The 19,299-nt window shown below is 47.4% G+C and overlaps 1 protein-coding gene across 3 annotated transcripts in view; it reads right to left on the bottom strand.

Annotated features, from left to right (window-relative positions):
• Positions 1–4,791, bottom strand: part of Cnnm2 (cyclin and CBS domain divalent metal cation transport mediator 2) — a 130,817-nt gene extending 126,026 nt beyond the window's left edge. For 2 of the 3 annotated variants that reach the window (XM_051146720.1, XM_051146721.1), the window contains exon 1: positions 3,004–4,790. In XM_051146720.1, coding sequence (XP_051002677.1) covers positions 3,004–4,624 — 1,621 coding nt within the window. In that variant the 5' untranslated portion in view covers positions 4,625–4,790. Of the gene's footprint in view, positions 1–3,003 lie in introns of all 3 variants that reach the window. The other variant, XR_007830668.1, reaches the window with a different exon arrangement.
• Positions 4,792–19,299: the final 14,508 nt, after the last annotated feature.

Raw genomic sequence — 19,299 nt, 5'->3', positions numbered from 1 at the left:
AATCCCAGCACTCAAAGAGGCAGGGGCAGGCAGATCTCTAAGAGATCGAGGCCAGCCTGGTCTACAAAGTGAGTCTAGGATAGTCAAGGCTACACAGAGAAACCCTGTCTCTAAAAAAAAAAAAAAAAAAAAAAAAACAAAAACAAAAAAAAAAAAAACCTGAAACAAAACAAATCAAGTATTACTATTCTCTTTTTTGTTTATTTTTAGAGGCAGGGTTTCTCTGCGTGGTCTTGGCTGTCCTGGACCCACTTTGTAGACCAGGCTAGCCTCAAACTGACAGAGATCCTCCTACCTCTGCCTCCTACAGTGCTGGGGTTACAGGAATAGGACACCATGCCCAGCTAATCCTGTTCTTTAAGTAGCAAACAGCCATTTATTCCTTTAAAAAAAAACATGGCTTAAATCTCCAATTTGCCACCAGTAGTCTTTGCTTTTCATAATACGTTAGTAGACTGAATGTATCTTCTATTCACTCTATGTCTTTTTTTTTTTTTAAGATTTCTTTATTTATTATGTATACAATATCCTGCCTGCAAGCCAGAAGAGGACACCAGATCTCATTATAGATGGGTATGAGCCACCATGAGGTTGCTGGGAATTGAACTCGTGACCTTTGGAGGAGCAGTCGATGCTCTTAACCTCTGAACCATCTCTCCAGCCCCCTCACTCTACGTCTTAACCCAATGCTGCACATCTCCTTGGATAAGAACTAAAGTGAAGCATTATGTGTTGGTTTTCTAGAACTTATAGGAAAACGCCAATAAGTGTATCATTTGAAGAACGTGGTTCAAAAGGTGCTGTGAGCCAGACTGCACGATGAGCACCTGTGCTCCCAACACTTGGAAGACTGAAGTGGGAGGGTCAGGAGGGCCAAAGAGTCAGGTGCATAGAAACTTCTCGGCCAGACTCTGAAGAGAGAGGGGTAGCAGTAAGAGGTGATTTTGAGAAGAAAAATAGATCCTCCAAAAATTAAAATTAAAAAATTATTCAGCCACAGAATACTGGTTCAAGCACAATCAACCAATAAGAAATTTCAAAATCGTATAAATTTCCTAAACTTAGTAGGACTAAGAAGTAACCCACTAAATTCTAAAAGAAAGAAGATACAGATGTAAAGAAAATCCTCTGCAGGGAGTACAAACTAGTGGTGGCTGTTGTTGTTTTTTTGTTGTTGTTGTTTTTTGTTCTTCTCCCGAGATAGGGTCTCTCTGTATAGCCCTGGCTGTCCTGGACTCTTTGTAGACCAGGTTGGCCTTGAACTCACAGAGATCCTCCTACCTCTGCCTCCCAAGTAGCTGGAACTACAGGTGCACATCATCTGCCTGATTCGACCTTGTATTAGGAATCTATAAGGTGATTTGCAAAAACCTGAACAACAACAGCAACAAAGGACACAACAGCCTGGAGCAGCACTGGGATTCAGCGGCATGCTCAGCATTTCAGGACGTCTCCCTGTGTTGCAAAGCAAAGGAAGACACTAGTTCAGTGCTCTAATAAGCAGCTTGGCAGTGCACTGGTACCCCAAAAGCTCTGCAGCTAGAGATACTGGGCATTTCCTTTCTCTCCTCCTGCTTTTAAATGCAAATCACTAAGCCCTGAAGCACATTCTGCTCTATTTTTTTTATATGAAAATCACTGCATTGTGGTCCTGTTCCAGAGAGGACACGATTCATCCAAGAAAAGGGAGTGAGGACAAGTGCACACACTGTATGTTCAAACGATCCCATCCAGTGAGCTATCTACCGCCAGGTACACATGGCCTTCGTCAGGGTAGCGACCCCATTAGTCATCGAAATTCCATGCGAAGAATGAGAATTTAGTTTTCAGGTCATGCAAGGTTACACACACATTGCAATGCTGGCGCATGCCAAGCACCAGTGACAAAACTCAACATCCCTTGGTTTTCAGCAATGCCAGCCATTTACTGGAAACTTTCAAAGTCTCAATAATAATAGTACGAGTTGCTATTCACCTATTTATAACAAAATGGGGGAGGTAATACCACAATGCAAAAAAAAAAAAAAAAAAAAATTGGATGTGCTGTGAATGCTCACAGGGTAGACCCGGGCCTCTGCCTCTTCCCGGTTAATCCCCTAGAGTCTGGAGAGCTGATCTGGAAACATACTTCATGTTAATATATCAAGGGATCAAGGTTAAAAGAAAAACACTTTTAAACTGGAAAAGAAAAAAGAAATAAATCATAATTAAGACTGGTATTCATCCCACTGTCACAGGTTCAAGCTTTCTGCCAAAACCACATTTGTTTCAGGAAATTTTATTTGCTGTCAGATAAACATAAACAGTGAAAAAGGTAAGACAGATATAGCGTCATGAAAGTTAACTTACCTTTGTCTTTCCAAGTTATATATTAATGACTAAGTTTGCTTGAAACAAAACAAAACTCATCTTCCCAGATGGAGAAGTCACATCCAAACGATGTGAGATTTTTAACGGTACTTTCTTTACCCCTGCTCAACCCTCAGAGACCTCAATCCACCCTGCAGGATGCCAGCTAGCCAAGAACAAAACCTATCCAAAATGTGCTTTCCATCTTTGCGATGTCAACATAGATGTTTGAGGAAGAGGAAAAGGATTGTAGTGGGGCTTTAAAGGCTACTTAAAGATGCCCAACTGTCTGTGATCAAAAGTAACCGAAGGGCATCTAAGGAGCCAGCCTGTACTTTCACCTACCTACCTATTCAGAGCCCAGACAATGAATGAAGTAGGACCCTTCGAGACCAGAGGCCCCAAGGGGTTTAAGTTTCAAGCATTGTCTTTAGTTGATGTGAGAAAGTAATCACAGTCTTGGGCTTTTAAACCTAGACGGGCTTACTAGTTCAATCCGTCCCCAAATCCATGCCACCCTTTCAACTTCGCAATTAAGAGAAGGAGAAATTCCGGTCAACTCTCCTTGGGGGGTTAGTCTGGGGGTAGCAGCCTCAAGCAGGGGAGGATAGAGACAGAAAGAGCAAAACCAATTAAAACAGCAAAAATTCCCACCTTTCTTAAATTCTTCCAGCATAGCGTCCAACTTGGTGTCGTTGAAAACAAAGTGCAAGGGGTGGTTGTAAAATTTGGTGATGGTTTTCAAGGGAGTACAGTCATCTGGATCTACGAAGGCCAAGTCTTTGACAAAGAGCAGGTCCACGATATTGGAACGCTCTCCCTCAAACACTGGGATTCTCGTGTAGCCACTCTCCATGATCTCGGACATGGTGTTGAAGTCCAGGATGGCCTCGCCAGTGATCATGAAGCAGTCCCGGAGGGGGGTCATCACGTCCTCCACCGTCTTGGTGCGGAGCTCCAGCGCCCCTTGGATGATGTTCAGCTCCTCCTTAACGAGGTCGTTATAGGGGTCAGTAACCCGGAGCATCTCCAGCAGTTTTTCCCGGTTATACACAGTGCCTATCTCCTGGCCCAGGACGCAGTCCAGCAGTTTGCTAACCGGGTAAGAAGCGGGGAAGGTCATCATCATGAAAAACTTGGTGAGGAAGATGGTGTTGGCCCCTACCGCCAGGCCGTGTCGGGAGCAGATGGCTTGGGGCACGATTTCCCCGAAGATGACGATGCCAATGGTGGAGACCACCACCGCCACAAGGCCTGAGCCCGCGATGTCGTCAAGCAGGATGGTGAGCGTGGTGTTGACCAGCACGTTGCCCAGCAGCAGCGAGCACAGCAGGTAGTTGCCCTGCCTGCGCACCGGCTCGATGCGCTTGGCATAATTCTTCTCTTTCTCCGTGCCGCAGTTTTGCACGATGCGCAGCTCCATCGGGTCCAGAGCCATGAGCCCCAGGTTGAGGCCGCTGAACATACCCGACAGGCACAGCAGCAGCGAGATGAAGATCACTTGCAGCCAAAAGGGTAGCAAGAACTTCTTCTCCTCGCCCACGATCATCTTGGTGTCCTCACCGTCGTGGTAAATCCAGGTGGTCTCGGCCCACGGAGGAGGCGGGAGCCCGGCCACCCCCGCGCCACCCTTGCCCCCGACGGCTCCACTCGCAGCCCCGGAGCCGCCGGGGCTCAGTGCGGGCGTGGAGAGAGACGTGCACAGGTAATAAGACTTGCTCTTCTCCATCTTGCGCAGCGGTTTGATCTCGATCTCGATGATGCCCGATGTGCGGCGATTGAGAATGATGTGAGGCAAGATGATGATGTCTGAGGTGCGGATGCCGCAGCGCTGGGGGCCGCTGTCCGGCTCCGGAGGCGCGGGGCCCCCTAGCCCGCGCTCCCCGGGTGTGTGCCGGCGCCGCTCGTGCTCAGTGAAGGCGATGCGGGACCACGTCTCGTTGTTGATGTTCTGCCCGTAGACCCGCAGCTTGACCCGGGTCCGCTCGCTCACCCGCAGCGCACCCCCTTCCATGAACGACACGTCGTTCGTGTCCTCCAGCCGCAGCCCGATGATCACGGTCTCCTCGTTCTCGCCGGCCGCTGTGCAGCCGCCCGCGCCGCAGCAGCAGCTCAGCAGTAGCAGCGGCAGCAGCCGGCCCGCAGCTGCCTGCAGGAACCCCCGGCCGCGGGCACTGAGGCTGCGGCGAGCCGCCATCTTCCAAGTGGGCAGTGCGGCGGCTGCCTGCCCGCCCGCCATCTTTACTTCGGGTTCACAAGTACCACAGCCAATCATAGGGTGGCTGCTCCAGCTGAGGCTTCATCCTTCCCACCCGGCGGCGCGAGCGCAGGCACCGGCGCCCGAGCGGGACTGCAACCGCGCGTTCGCGCCCAGCACTCAGTAGTCCGCCTCTCTGAATGACACTGACTCGGACTGAGCCAGCGGAGGAACCCCGTGGCTCGCGGGAGGAGGGAGGGGAGGGAGGGGCGTGCTAGCCTCTCCTGCGAGAGGCAGGTCGGCCAGCCAATCAAGGGCGGGATCCCGCCTTCCCAGCCAGGGGGCTGGAATGGGGGCGTGGCCTCACGCGGCGTGCCGCACCAATGGCACGGGAGGTGGGCGGGGAGATGAGGGCCACTGTCCTTCTCAGCATGCCAAGTTTCCAACAGAAAGGCGCGTGACTCTTGTGTATGCGAGGGAAGGAGGCGTGGCCATCCCGAACCCAAGAGCCAGTCAAAAAAGAGCGCTGTAGGGAAAGGGGCGTGGCCTTCCTCCATGCGGCCAATGAAAAGGAGCGGTCCGCGGGTGCGGCGCTCCCTGTGGGGTCTCTGTAGTAGATCCCCTGCGCGCGCGCGGCTTGGCAGCCTTGCAGTACTGCCCCGAGGCGCGAGGCCGCGGGTCCTTGCTGCAGGGCCTTGCGGGCTCCACAGGGCTCCGTGTCAGTGCTGAAAAGGACTGAGCCCTCCTGCCCTGGGAGCACCAGAGTCGACTGGAGACGGCTTAGGATGCCCATGGTCTAAAACCAAATCGGGATGCTGGTTAAGCCCCCAGCCCACTACTCCTGCATACCGTTCCTCGGGAGATTCGCGGTGACAGGGTGGCCCTAGCAACGCCGTGGACCCGCTGTCTCCAAGCCGCTGAGCAGCCTCAGCTGCTCGCGATCGCGTGGCGCCACCTGCCGGCACTCACGGTCGTCCTGTAGTATTTTCTAGACCTCAGCAAACACCCAAAAGTGTGCTCAGCTTCCCAAACTTTGTAATCATAGGAATTCTCGTGTAGTCGTGCTGTAATCATAGAATGAGAGAGGACCTGGTTTGGTTTGGTTTGGTTTGATTTGGTTTGGGTTTTTTTGGCTTTTTTTTTTTTCCGAGACAAGGTTTCTCTGTGTAGCCTTGGCTGTCCTGGACTAACTTTGTAGACCAGGCTGGCCTCGAACTTACAGCGATCCGCCTGCCTCTGCCTCCGAAGTGCTGGGATTAAAGGTGTTTTGGTTTGTTTTTTTTTAACGTCCACCCAGGCAATTTTGGGAAATAAGAGGGGGAGAATATTCCAAAAAGGCCCATAAAAGCCTATTATGAAATACACTGACCAAATGGTGCTAGGTTTGGAAAAGATACATTGGAGCACAGAGCACCAAGACCCTCAGGTCCGTTGCATAAGGAGATGGGGTAACACAGTGGCTGCCAAACTGAACGTTCTACCTCACAACTTAAGCCTTAAAGCAACGTTTTCTACTCTTGCTTTGTATTCCATAATCACAGCACCTTTTTTTTTTTCAACACCCAAAGCATTTTTATAATTTCCAGAACAATTAATTCCTGGGCTTATTTCAGTGGTCTCCTTGCCAGTCTCTCCTCTTTTATGCTTATCCTCTTCCCTTCCCCGGGCTTTGCAGCTGGTGTCTTGTCAAATCCCCCTGTATCCTCATCTCCCTGGGGTAAAAGTTCGAGTACCCACATCGCCCACAAGGTTCTGCAAGCTCTGTCCTCTAACCCTACCTCTGCCCCAGCCAGGCTCTCTCCTAGCTGTTTCTCAGTCACTGCAGGGGGATCTCCCTGGGGTCTCTGCACTTGCTGTTTCCTGTGGCTGAGACCCAACTTCTTCTAGATGTCCTTTCAAGGCTTTGCTGAAAGGCCACCGCATTCCATCTCTCCTTTGTTTTTCTTCAAAGCAAAGGTCACTTACTAATATTGTATGTAAATTAGTCATCTGGTTGATAATTTGTCCTGTCTCAAGAATTGTGTCTGTTGTACACTGTTATATTACCCACGGCCTAGAACAACTACAGTATCCAAAACATCAAGGAACTTTTACTGTCATTATTTTATTTCTTTATTTTTTTGTTTGTTTGGTTGGGTTTTAGAGACAGGGTTTCTCTGTGTAGCCTTGGCTGTCCTAGACTTGCGTTGTAGACCAGGCTGGCCTCGAACTCACAGCAATCAGCCTGCCTCTGCCTCCTCAGTGCTGGGATTAAAGGCATGTGCCTCCACATTTTTGCTTTTTTTTTTTTTTTTAGACAGGGTTTCTCTGTGTAACAGCTCTCACTGTCCTGAAACTTCCTCTGTAGACCAGGCTGGCCTCAAAATCACAGAAATCTGCCTGCCTCTGCCTCCCAAGTGCGCCACCACTGCCCATTTGATTATTTTAAATAACTGTTCAACTCTAGTGCTAGCGCTCTGATTTCTGGTGGGTTTTTTTCCTACTTCCTAATTTTCATACTGCTATATTGGAAAAATTAGTTCAGATGAAGAAAATGTGATTCTTGGGTTTCTTATGCATTTGTAAGAGTGGTATTTACAGTTTATAAATGTCTGACAAAGGCCAAGGACAGACACAGTCCTTTTAAGCCAACTGATTGAAAATGTAAGCATGAGTGTGTTCTGGGCTAAGAGAGAGGACAGTTAGAGGCTCTCGGATACTGAAGGCATGGTTTAAAATGAGAGTGTGGACACAGGAAGGAGTGCTTGCCAGACCTACAGACATTTCCTGTGCACACAGAGAAAGCCATGGTCAGGCAAGTGCAATCTTAGCAATCTAGAAGCTAGCTAGAAGTTCGACTTCAGCAAACCAGGAAAGCACCTTCTAGCAGACACCACAAAATAAGCCCGTTTCAGATTAGCAAGTGGGGGATCACTGAGTGACAGCTATCCGCGGTGTGGGCATGGGCTGGCTGAGTGACGGCTATCCGCGGTGTGGGCATGGACTAGTACTTAGACACACTGGCTGTCTAGACACCTGAACCAAGCAACTTTCCTTAGAAGTCACTGGTGTGGGTTTGCACTCAGTAGCTTTTTGGATGTCGCAATCTGTCCCCCTAGTGGGGTGGAAGGCAAGAGTGATGATGTTTATAGGAGACCTCTTCTGACGTTTGGGGGAGAAAATAACACCACACCACATTCTAATCCATAAAAAAGCTAAAAGGACTGAGATGAAGGGTGGGCCACCAGTGTCTAACCCTCGATTCGTTTTGACTTTGCCTAACCTTGAATGAGTCAATCAAGCCAAGTCAAAACCTCCCTGTAAACACCTTTATTAACTAAACTTCTTCTCCCAGAATCCTTCTCTAGAAAATAAGAGAAAAGAATGGCAGCTCAATTTTCTTCCATGCGGAAGGAAAACTCCCAAGTCTGCAGGTTTGAGCATTAGTTCAGTAGCCAGACCCAAATGTCTCTCTGAGGCTGATGTGTTGCATTTTCTAAGAGAATGCAAGAAAAATACTTGTTGACATATGGTCCAACTGATAGAGAAGATTTTTGTTCTGATATTTGGGGGTTTGTAGAAAAGTATTCAAAGTTAACACTCTAAGTGAGACTTGGGGCTGGGGCAAAGAACCCAAGGCCTTGAACACAAGCTCTGCTGCTGAGCTCCAGCCAAGGGTGACATCTGAATGCCACCAGAATACAAAGTCTTCAGAGCAAACCCAGGAACTAGGAAAACACTGGAATTAATGGAACTGGCCCTAGAACCCACCCTGTGGGCTCAGAGGGATTTCTCAGAAGCAACACTGCACTCGTTTAAATACATAGAACCTTTTAGGCAAAAGGAGACTTTTTCACCACAGTTCATAAAAACAGTTAAAATAAATTCTGCGGCTTACTTACTTTCTCAAGAGGCCTTGCAGGGTTTTCTTTAGGACTTTCCCATTTTCCTCCTTTTTCTAGGTATTTTCTGGACATTGTTACTGAGAAGAGAAGGGAAAAATGTGCTTTTTTGGACAGTTGTGAGAAGAGGTTTCTTTTTGAAAAGAGTCTGAATTCTTCCCAGCTAGCCTTGGTTGAAATCTGGTCTTCAGTTACCAAAAGGAAGTGAGTATGTGGGAATCCACCCTAACGCAGCCTGAAAGTGCCCCACAGCCTCTTCTTGCTCCGCCTCCTCCCTCTGCCTTCTCCTACTCCCTCTGGCCTGAGTCCATCTACAATAAGGGTCTGGCAGATGTACAGTGCCCCACATCTTTTAAATCGACATTCCCGGAGGCTAGGGATGTCACTCAGTTGGTACAGTGTTTTAGTGGTGTCTCTGAATCCCTAGGTTCAGTTCTCAGCACCCCATAAAGCCAGGCTTGGCCATACGCACCTAGAATCCTAACGCTTGAGAGGCAGAGGCAGAAGGATCAGAATTCCAAGGTCATCCATCCGTTGGTTACATAGCAAGTTCAAGGCCAGCCTGGACTACATCAGGAGTATGTTCCCCCGACCTACATTTGGTGTGGTAAGGATGGAGGAGGTAAGCTTTGGATGGACAGAAGAAAAAAACACCAGGACCTAAATGTAAGAATCTGAGCCCTCCCATGGGACTCTGACACCAGAACTGGAACCTGTGTTTCTCTCGTGCTAGCTTAGTTCACTCCCACAGGCTTTAGTTCACATCTTCTGAAGATGAAACTAAAACACACTTGTCAGTCCACCTCCTCTGCCCAGGCATAGACAAAAAGCTCACAAAACACAAGCACAGGGGGCTGGAGAGATGGCTCAGAGGTTAAGAACACTGCCTGCTCCTCTTCCAAAGGTCCTGAGTTCAAGTCCCAACAACCACATGGTGGCTCACAACCATCTATAATGAGAGCTGGTGCCCTGTTCTGGCCTGCAGGTACATATACAGGCAAAAGATTGTATACATAATAAAAATGAATTTTTTAACACTGCAAGCATAAATTTCTGCTGTTTTTTCTAATTCCTCTAAGGCACCTGGTTACTTTAACTAGGTCTAAGCTGAAGGTTTATTTCTTATATCTCTAATTATTTGCTTCCTTACATTTTCTCTTGATGTAATTTTTTATCTCTGTGTTTCTGTGTGTGAACATCGGCATGCATATGCCACTGCGTGTGTAAAGGTCAGGCAACAGGCTGAAGAGATGGCTCGGCCATTAAAGGCTAGGCTCACAACCAAAAATATAAAAGGTCAGACAACAGCCTCTGGTGTCAGTCCTTACCTTTCCACCTTGTTTGAGACAGGATTTCTTGGGTTTGTTTTTGTTTTGTTTTGTTTTGTTTTGTCTTGTCTTGTTTCACTGCAGGTGCCAGGATGGCTGGTGTGTGGGCTTCTGGGAATTTTCTGGCTTCACTTTCCATCTCCTAATAGAAACACTGCGATTACAGACATATGTGTTACTGTGTTGCAGTTGCACAGCAAGTACTTTATCCACTAAGGCCCCAGCCTTACAGTTCATTTTCTCTGTATGCATATACCTATGTGTGTATGTGTGTATGTGTGTATGTATGTATGTATGTATGTATGTATGTATTTACTTATTTGAGACATATACCCCAGAGTCTCATATATCTCAGGCTGCCTTTGAACCTGCTATGTAGCTGAAGATGACCTTGAACTGCTGATCTTTTCACCTTTTGAGTCCTGGAATTACAGGCATGCATGACCATGTATGGGTTGCTGAGATCAAATTCAGCATTTCCTGTATTCTAGACAAGCACTCTACCAGCTGAGCAGCAGTCCCCAGGCCCTGCTCCTTCAAATTGCAAATAAAAGTGATATATTTCTTCTTCTTCTTCTCCTCCTCCTCTTCTTCCTCCTCCTCCTCCTCCTCCTCCTCCTCCTCCTCCTCCTCCTCCTCCTCCTCTTCTTCTTCTTCTTCTTCTTCTTCTTCTTCTTCTTCTTCTTCTTCTTCTTCTTCTTCTTCTTTTTGTTGTTGTTTTCTAAGACAGGGTTTCTCTGTGTAGCCTTGGCTGTCCTGGACTCCCTTTGTAGACCTGGCTAGCCTTGAACTCACAGAGATCTGCCTGCCTCTGCCTCCCGGAGTGCTGGGATTACAGGTGTGCACCACCTGATGCTATATTTCTTACCATATTTCTTTTCCTTCATTTATCTATAGACCTACCAGTTTGTGTATATTGCCTGTCCTTTTTTAAAAAAAAGATTTATTATGTATACAGTGTTTTGCCTGCATGTACACTTGCATACCAGAAGAGGGCACCAGATCACATTACAGATGAGCCACCATGTGGTTGCTGAGACTTGAATTCAGGACCTTTGGAAGAGCAGGCAGGGTTCTTAACCTCCAAGCCATCTCTCCAGGCCGTGTATATTGTTTATCTAATGAGTTCTAAGCACAGTTCTAGACACTGGGGAGCTACAATATTGAATCAGCAATTGCTCCAATATAGATATGGCAATGCACCTTGGGAAGCTGAGGCAGGAAGATGCCAAGTTTGAAGGTTTGAGACCATCCTGGGATATCCAGTGAAGTCCACCAAATCCTGTCCTGCTTCCCCCCCTCCCCCCAAAAAAACAAAACTTGCTAAAAAGGAAGTTAGGAACAAATGGCTACACGGTAAAGGATAAAACATCTTACAGGACACCCAGACAGAGTATGAGGCTGAAGGACGTAGAGTTCAGTGCCAGTTTAGACAGCATAGACCTTGTCTCAAAAAACAAAGGCGATACAGGTAAACTGAGACAGGCTGAAGAGATGGCTCAGTGGTTAAGAGCACTGACTGCTCTTCCAGAGGTCCTGAGTTCAATTCCCAGCAACCACATGGTGGCTCACAGCCATCTATAATGTGATCTAATGCCCTCTTCTGGTGTGCAGGTGTACATGCAGGCAGAGCACCATATATATAATAATAAATAAATAAATCTTTTTTAAAAACTGAGGAAAGCATAGTGGTCTTCAAGTTGCTCCTTGAACAGTAGAGGTTTCAGGGCAGCTGTAGTAGATTCTCCATTTGTCTCAGTACTTGGGAGCCGAGGCAGAAGGACCACCAATTCAAGATCATTCTAAGCTATATAAAGAGACCGTGTTGAAAGAAAGAAAGAGAGAGAGAGAAAGAAAAAAAAAAAGAAAGTAGGTAGATAGTAGTTGGAGGAGACAGTTCACTCATTAACATGCATGCCCTGTAAGCAGCAGGCCATGCCTCAGATCCCTGCAGCCCACGTTATAAGAGGCAGGTATGGTGTGGCATGCTTGGCCTCCCAATACTGGGGAGACAGAGACAGACAGGAGGATAAAGCTTGGCGGGCCAGCTAGCCTAGCCTGCTTGATGAGCTCCACCAACAGGCCGTGCCTCCAAAATAAATACATGGGTGAAACAAACAAAGGAGCAGATGGGTGGCTTCTAAGGAACAACACCTGAAGTTCCTCTGATTTACAGTACTCTCTCACACACATACATACAGTACTCTCTCACACACATACAGTACCCTCTCTCACACACACACAGTACCCTCTCACACATACACACACACATACAGTACTCTCTCTCACACACACACAGTACTCTCTCACACATACACACACACATACAGTACTCTCTGATACATACATACAGTACTCTCTCTTTCTCACACACACCACAAACAGTACTCTCAAATATACAGGCAAACATACACACACACACACACACACACACACACACACACACACAGAGGTTTTGAATAATTAGAATAAAAGCTATTACAGAGAGATGCATTTGTGTGGGCTACCCTAATTAAGTATGGTGGACCCAACCCAGCCCAACCTAATTAGAAATTCCTCCCTCCCTCCATCCCTCCGTCTCTCCCCCATTCTCCCTCTCCCTCCTCCTTCTTCTCTTCCCCCTCTCCCCTCTTCCTCTCCCTCCTCTTTGTCCTCCTTTGCAACCCCTCCTCCTTTCCCTCTTCTTTTTCAGTTTGGTAGGTTTTCGTTAGCTTTGCTTTGACACAGAATCACACCATTTAGCCCAAGCTGGCTTCAAATTCTCAATCCTCCTGCCTCAGCCTCCCAAGTGCTGGATTACAGACATTTGCCACCACATCTGGCTAGTGTCCATTTTAAAATATAGCCATATTAAAGAGTATGCTTCAACATATGGCTAGAGGGGAGTGAGAGCAACACTAATACCTAACAAAGGGACCGAGAGAAAGAGGAAACGCCATACTAGCCGACGGGAAAGCAGGGGTAAAGCTGGAGAGGCAACTCTGACTTTAGAACAGTGTGTAAGGCAGCCGTGGTGGCACAGGCCAGTACTCCCAGCACTCGAGAGGTGGATCGCTGTGAGTCTGAGGCCAGCCTGGTCTACAAAGTGAGTCCAGGACAGCCCAGGCTATGCAGAGAAACCCTGTCTAGAAACAACAACAACAGTGTGTAGTTGGAAAGTCAGTTCCACTGTCCATGAAGAAGACCAGCAGGGATCTTTGGGAGTTGTTGGGGATGGTCTGTGTCATGGGTTGATCAGCATGTTTCAAAGCTAAGGTTTCACTGTATTGGAATCAGGAGTCAAGAGAAGTTCTCAAACAACTGTTCTATAGGAAGACTGGCCTGGCAGGTACCAAAACAGTGGTGACCAGGCCCTACTGATTTAGAAATTTAGGGAACTTCATTTTTGTTTGTTGGTTTCCTGTGTGTGTGTGTGCATTCAATGTACATGTTTGTATATGAGTGTGCACACATGAATAGAGAATATGTATACATTTAAAGGCCAGTGGTCTCCATTGGGGGTCTTCCTCTATCACACTCTACTGATCCTAAGGATCCAGAGAGTCTTAGAAACCTACAAGAAGAACATCGTGACGGGGGAATCAGGGCCCAGGGGTGTCTGCTCAAACTATTGCACTAACCAATGACAACACAAGTAGTAACCACCGAACCCCTACTCTGATCTAGCCAATGGACAGGACATTCTCCACAGTTATATGGAGAGCAGGGACTGACTCTAACATGATCTCTGGTGATCCATATTTGACGACCTCCCCTTGGCGGGGAGGCCTGGTGGCACTCAAAGAAATAAATAATAAGCAGGCTACCAAGATGAGACTTGATAGCCTATGACCATATAGTGGGGGAGGAGGTCCTCTTCGGTCATGGACCTAGGGGAGGAAAATAGGGTGAAAGTGGGAGGGAGGGAGGAACAGGAGGATACAATTGAGCTGTAATCTGAATAAATTAAATTTTTAAAAACTTTCTTAGAAAGCTAAAAATAAAAAAAGAAGAACACATTTTGTGTGGGCCAACTAAATTGACATGTTACTGCTGAGTCTATTTGTATGACATTAACATAGTCCCTACAACCTTGACAAACCTCTATTTTCTCATGGATAAATTATAGAGATGAGTCCTGTCTGCTTTTGGTTTATGAGAACTGATATAACATGTACATACATACAGTATGTTATTTAATAAATCAATAAAAAATTTTTTAAAGATTCATTTATTATGTATACAGTGTTTCACCTGCACGCCAGAAGAGGGCACCAGATCCCAGTATAAATGGTTGTGAATAACCATGTCGTTGTTGGAAACTGAACTCAGGACCTCTGGAAGAGCAGGCAGTGCTCTTAACCTGAGCCATCTCTCCAGCCCACCCCACCCCCGCTTTGTTCTTTTAAAACAAGGTTTCTCACTGAACCTGGAGCTCATTTACTGCTTGGGCTACGTACCTGAAAGTCCCAAAGATCCACCCTTCTGCACCTCCACAGACCAGGGGTTCCACGGCATATTGGCATGCCTACCTTCATGGGGACCAGGCATCTGCACTCAGGTCCTTGTGTTCGCGTGGCAAGCACTATGCCCACTGGGCCATCTCCCTAGCCCTCTCTTACAGTAAGTACCTTGTCATGGGAAGAGTTACCACCACCATCTTGCCAAGAAAACCTACATATACTTTCTAGATCACACCCTTCCCCCTCCACCCTAGCTGCAATCACTGCTCCTGCCTTTATAAAATTGTGTCCTCCTCTACTCCATCCCTCCCCAACAAGTCCCCTAGCCCCACCCCCACCCTCAGTGCAGAGGATCAGGGCAGCGTCATGCATGGCACAGAGATGCAATACACTAAGCTACAGCATCGGCTCTTTTTTACTTTACAGGCAAGGTCTCACTCCCATGGCCCAGGCTGGCTTTGAACTCACTTTTTAGGCCAGGCAGTCCTTGACCTTTCAACCCTTTTGCTCAGCCCCAAAACTAACCAGGAATAGAAGAGAGCGCCACCAGGTCCAGCAGTTACTACATTGTTTAAGTCAGGAAGCCCCTAGGGGAGACCAAAGACAAACCAGATGATGCAATGGGTGAGGCACCAGGAGACCCGGTTCTGGTCTTGGTGCCAACACTTGCATGGCAGTCCCACCATTCAGACCACAGACACAGCTTCAGCTTTTCCTCCCATGAAATTTGAAAAGGTGGCTCTTGGAAGTGGGTGTGAGGGAACCGCTCTCAGTAGAGAGACACTCTGGTTGTGTGGCATGGTTGGACTCACGCAGAATGAGCAATCTTTCTCTTTCCAGCAAGAAAGGGCCATTTTAAAAGGGTTGCACTGACTATGTGAGTTTCTGCTACATTATTTAAAAGGAAAAAAAAAAAGATATCTCCTCAGTGCTTCCGTAGGTTGATCTAGTTGAAAGGAATAATAAGGTTAATTGATAAAAAGAAAGCAAGGGCAGTTAATAAAAAATGAACCGGTAGGCCCAGAAGCCACACCAGTCATCCTGCAGAAGCCACACCCAGTCATCCTGCACTTACTGTGCAGACCTTCCCTCCCTGGCACTTGGCATTCAAGGTGTGGCGTCCTAAAAGAAGCTCATTTCACATTCACAAAGGAAGCTATATGGAAGAAGCTTGTTAACTCTGGGAACAGAGGCTAAACTGTGCAGGCCACTTCCCCCCACTCCCCCACAGTTAGCCTCTGAGCTATATGTCAAATTACCATAAGCAGTCCCAGCCCAGAGGCTCCCTCCAGTGAGGCTTCCTGCCAAGCGCCACAAGCCTGCCTGGCTGCCGCTTGTAATGAATTAAAGATTATGTCACAGGTCATCATTCGGATTGTATGATTCTAGCCTCACATTTGCAAATGAGTTCAGTCTGCAGGGAGTAGAATGCTTGCTACACAAGCATGAAGGCGTGAGTTGGAGCCCTGGCACCCATATAAAGTTAACAAATTATATGTGTAATATATATGTGTGTATATATTAAAGCTGGGCATGGTGGCATGTGCTTGCAATCCCAGCACTGAGGTGGAGAGAGGCAGATCCAGGCATTCACTGGCTAGCCAGCCTAGCTTACTCAGCAAGCTCCAAACTGATTAGAGACCCTAGTTTAACCAAAAAAAAAAAAAAAAAAAAAAAAAAAAGTCCTGTCCATTGGCTAGATCTAGGTAGGGGTTCGAAGTTTACTGCATATATTGTCCTTGGCTGGTGCCGTAGTTTGAGCAGGACCCCTGAGCCCAGATCTGCCCATCATAATGTTCTTTTTATAGGTTTCTAGGACCCTCTAGATCATTCTATTTGCCCATTTATTCTCTCATGCTTCTCTCACCTAGAGTCCCAATAGGATGTTCTCCCCTCTGTCCCACTTTCCTGGTAAGTGAAGACTTTCATGGGACATATCCCTTGACCACGTCCCCTGGATGGGGAGGCCTGATGGCACTCAGAGGAAGGATAGAAGGCTACCAAGAAGAGACTTGATACCCTATGAGCATATACAGGGGGAGGAGGTCTCTCTCAGTCACAGTCATAGGGGAGGGGAGTAAGGGGAAAATGGGAGGGAGGGAGGAATGGGAGGATACAAGGGATGGGATAACAATTGAGATATAATAAGAATAAATTAATAAAAATATATTTTTTAAAAAGTCAACAATATATGAGGAATGACCCCCAAAGTAGACCTCTGACCTGCACACATATAGAGTTCGTTAGAGCTCTCTCTATGGGATTCTATAAGAGAGCCCTTTTACAACCCAGCTTGGGGTACGTAGGCGAAGACATTTAGTTACTCACAACGGTCAAGACAGGTGCCCACAGTGTTTAGAATCACACTGAGCTGTTTTGATCCTCCTAGCCTACTGGTTCATAATATTTTTTCCCCCAGCCAGTTAGCAGGGCAATGCCTAGTACAAAAGATTTATCAATTTTTATTTCTATTTAAAGGTATGTGTGTGTGCTGTTTGCACACAACATGAATGCTGTGCCGAAGGAAGCCAGAAGAGGGTGTCAGATCCCCTGGAACTGGAGTTCCAGGAGCTTGTGAGCTGCTTAATGTGGGTGCTGGGAAACCAATTCCTTGTTCTCTGCAAGAGCAGCACACGCTCAGCCACTGACCCATCTCTGTAGCCTCTACAGTCACCTTCATCACTGCGGCATAAGGAAAGAATAGGTGGATAGTGCCCCATCTGAATGGGTGCCACGTCTGAATGGCTTTCTTGGAGCCAACTGAAGCAAGGCGACAGTCACCAGCAGGAGGAAGCTTTGCTGCTGCTTTGTCACTGGGGTGAGGCCTCTCCTAGCTGGTTTCTCATCCATCCAGCTAGGGTTGGTGGCCAATGAGCTTCAGGGATCTGCCTTTCTCTGCATCTCCATCACTGGGTCAGCTTTTACATGAGTCCTGGGGATACAGACTCAGGTCCTCATGCCTTTGTGGCTCACACTGAACTATCTCCCCATCAAATATAAGCCTTAAAATGTATATTTTGGCTGGGCGTGGTAGTGCATGCCTTTAATCCCAGCACTCAGGATGCAGAAGCAGGCAGATTGCTGTGAGTTCAAGGCCAGCCTGGTCTACAAAGCAAGTCCAGGACAGCCAAGGCTACACAGAAAAACCCTGTCTCGAAAAACAAACAAACAAAATGTATATTTTGTTGGGAAATATATATTGAATATGCTCTTCTCAGAAAATAATGTGGCAAGGCAGTGGTGACACACGACTTTGATCCCAGCACTGGGGAGGGCAGAGGCAGGCAGATCCCTGTGAGTCCCAGGATAGCCTGGTCTATAAAGAGAGTCCAGGACAGCCAGGGCTACACAGAGAAACCCTGTCTCAAAAAACCAAACTGAAACAAAAACCAAAGAACAGAGAACAAGAATGTGAACTTCCATCATCCCGGCCTGACTTCTTCCTGAAGCAGGAAGCATTCTGAATGACGTCAGGGGATGGGGAGAGGCTCACCGGGTAAGGCATTCGCTATCCAAGCACGGGACCCAAGTGGGACTCTCCAGGACTCACAGAAAAGCTGGGCCCAGCTTCACAAGTGTCTATGGCCCCAGGACTGTCGAGGTGGAAACCAGTGGCTCCAGGTGCTCCTGGCCACCCAGCTACCCTTGTCAACACAGCAAGCTTTAGGCTCAGGGAGAGACCCTGTCTCAAGGGAATAAAGCACAGAGCGACAGAGCAGGGCACCATCCTTTGGCTTCCAGAAGCACGTAAGTGTGCTGCATGTGAACACAAATAAATAAAAATAAAGAAATGTGAGCCGGGCGTGGTGGCGCACGCCTTTAATCCCAGCACTTGGGAGGCAGAAGCAGGCGGATCGCTGTGAGTTCGAGGCCAGCCTGGTCTACAAAGTGAGTCCAGGATGGCCAAGGCTACCCAGAGAAACCCTGTCTCGAAAAACCGGAAAAAAAAAAAAAAAAAAAAAAGAAATGCAAAGTGCCTTTTTGAATTGAGACTGGTGGACTGAGCCAGGCATGGTGGCACATGCCAATAATCCCAACATGCCAGAGGCAGAGGCAAGTGGATTGCTGTGAGTTCGAAGCCAGCCTGGTCTACAAAGCGAGTCTAGGACAGGCAAGGCTACACAGAGAAACCCTGTCTCAAAAATCCAAAGACTGGTGGGCTGGGGGACGGCTCAGCAGTTCAGAGCACTTGCTGCTCTTGAAAAGGATCTGAGTTTGGTTCCCAGCACCCATGTCAGGTGACTCACAACCACCAGCAGCTCCAGCTCAGGGGAATCAGATGCCCTCTCTGCATACACACAGCATATACTCACACAGACACATAAATTCTTTGGGGTTGTTTATTTTTCGAGACAGGGTCTCTCTGTGTTAGCCTTGACTGTCTTGGACTCACTTTGGCCTCGAATTCACATCGACCCACCTGCCTCTGCCTCCCAAGTGCTGGGATTAAAGGTGCGCGCCACCACAGCCCAACACCACAAATCTCTTTTTAAAAAGATGAATCTTCCCTTAGAATGTATCCCAGTGTTTTATAGACCTAACCATTCTCAAATTCCTAATTAAAAATCTCTTAGGCTTTGCGAACCCCACCTCTTCCTCTATTGCCCAAACTCTTTTGCCTGGAGCTCAGAACAATCAAGATTTCCTTGTCAAAGCCCTCCACAGTTGAAGGGTCATCTTTTTTTTTTTTTTTTTTTTTTTTTTTTTTTTTCTAGACAGGCTTTCCAGTACCCCGGGATGGCCTTAAACTCTCTGTGGGCCTGAGGAGGAAGGACTTCTGACCCTCATGCCTCTACCTCCCGAGTGCTGGGACCCTAGGTGCATGTAGCTGCCTCCCCTGGTGTCACCCGGTACTGGAAAGCAAACCCAGAATTTGCATACTTGTGCACCAGGCAATCTACCAGCGAAGCTGTATGCCCGCCCCAGGGCTGTAACTCCAAATTGTCAGCTCGGTATAGAGACCCAGACTTCCGTGTCCCTTCAACTTATTGCCCTGGCCCTTCCCTTAGTACTCATAACTTCTTTAATACCGTCCTAGAAGCGAACAAACCTAGCATTTCCCTATACCTTTAATAAGAGCATTTTACAGGGTAGAGAAATCC

This window comes from Acomys russatus, chromosome 5 (assembly GCF_903995435.1).
Source record: "Acomys russatus chromosome 5, mAcoRus1.1, whole genome shotgun sequence".
NCBI classification, from domain to species: domain Eukaryota; kingdom Metazoa; phylum Chordata; class Mammalia; order Rodentia; family Muridae; genus Acomys; species Acomys russatus.
The sequence above is the reverse complement of the archived record's forward strand: the minus strand, read 5'-3'. Positions and strand labels throughout refer to the sequence as shown.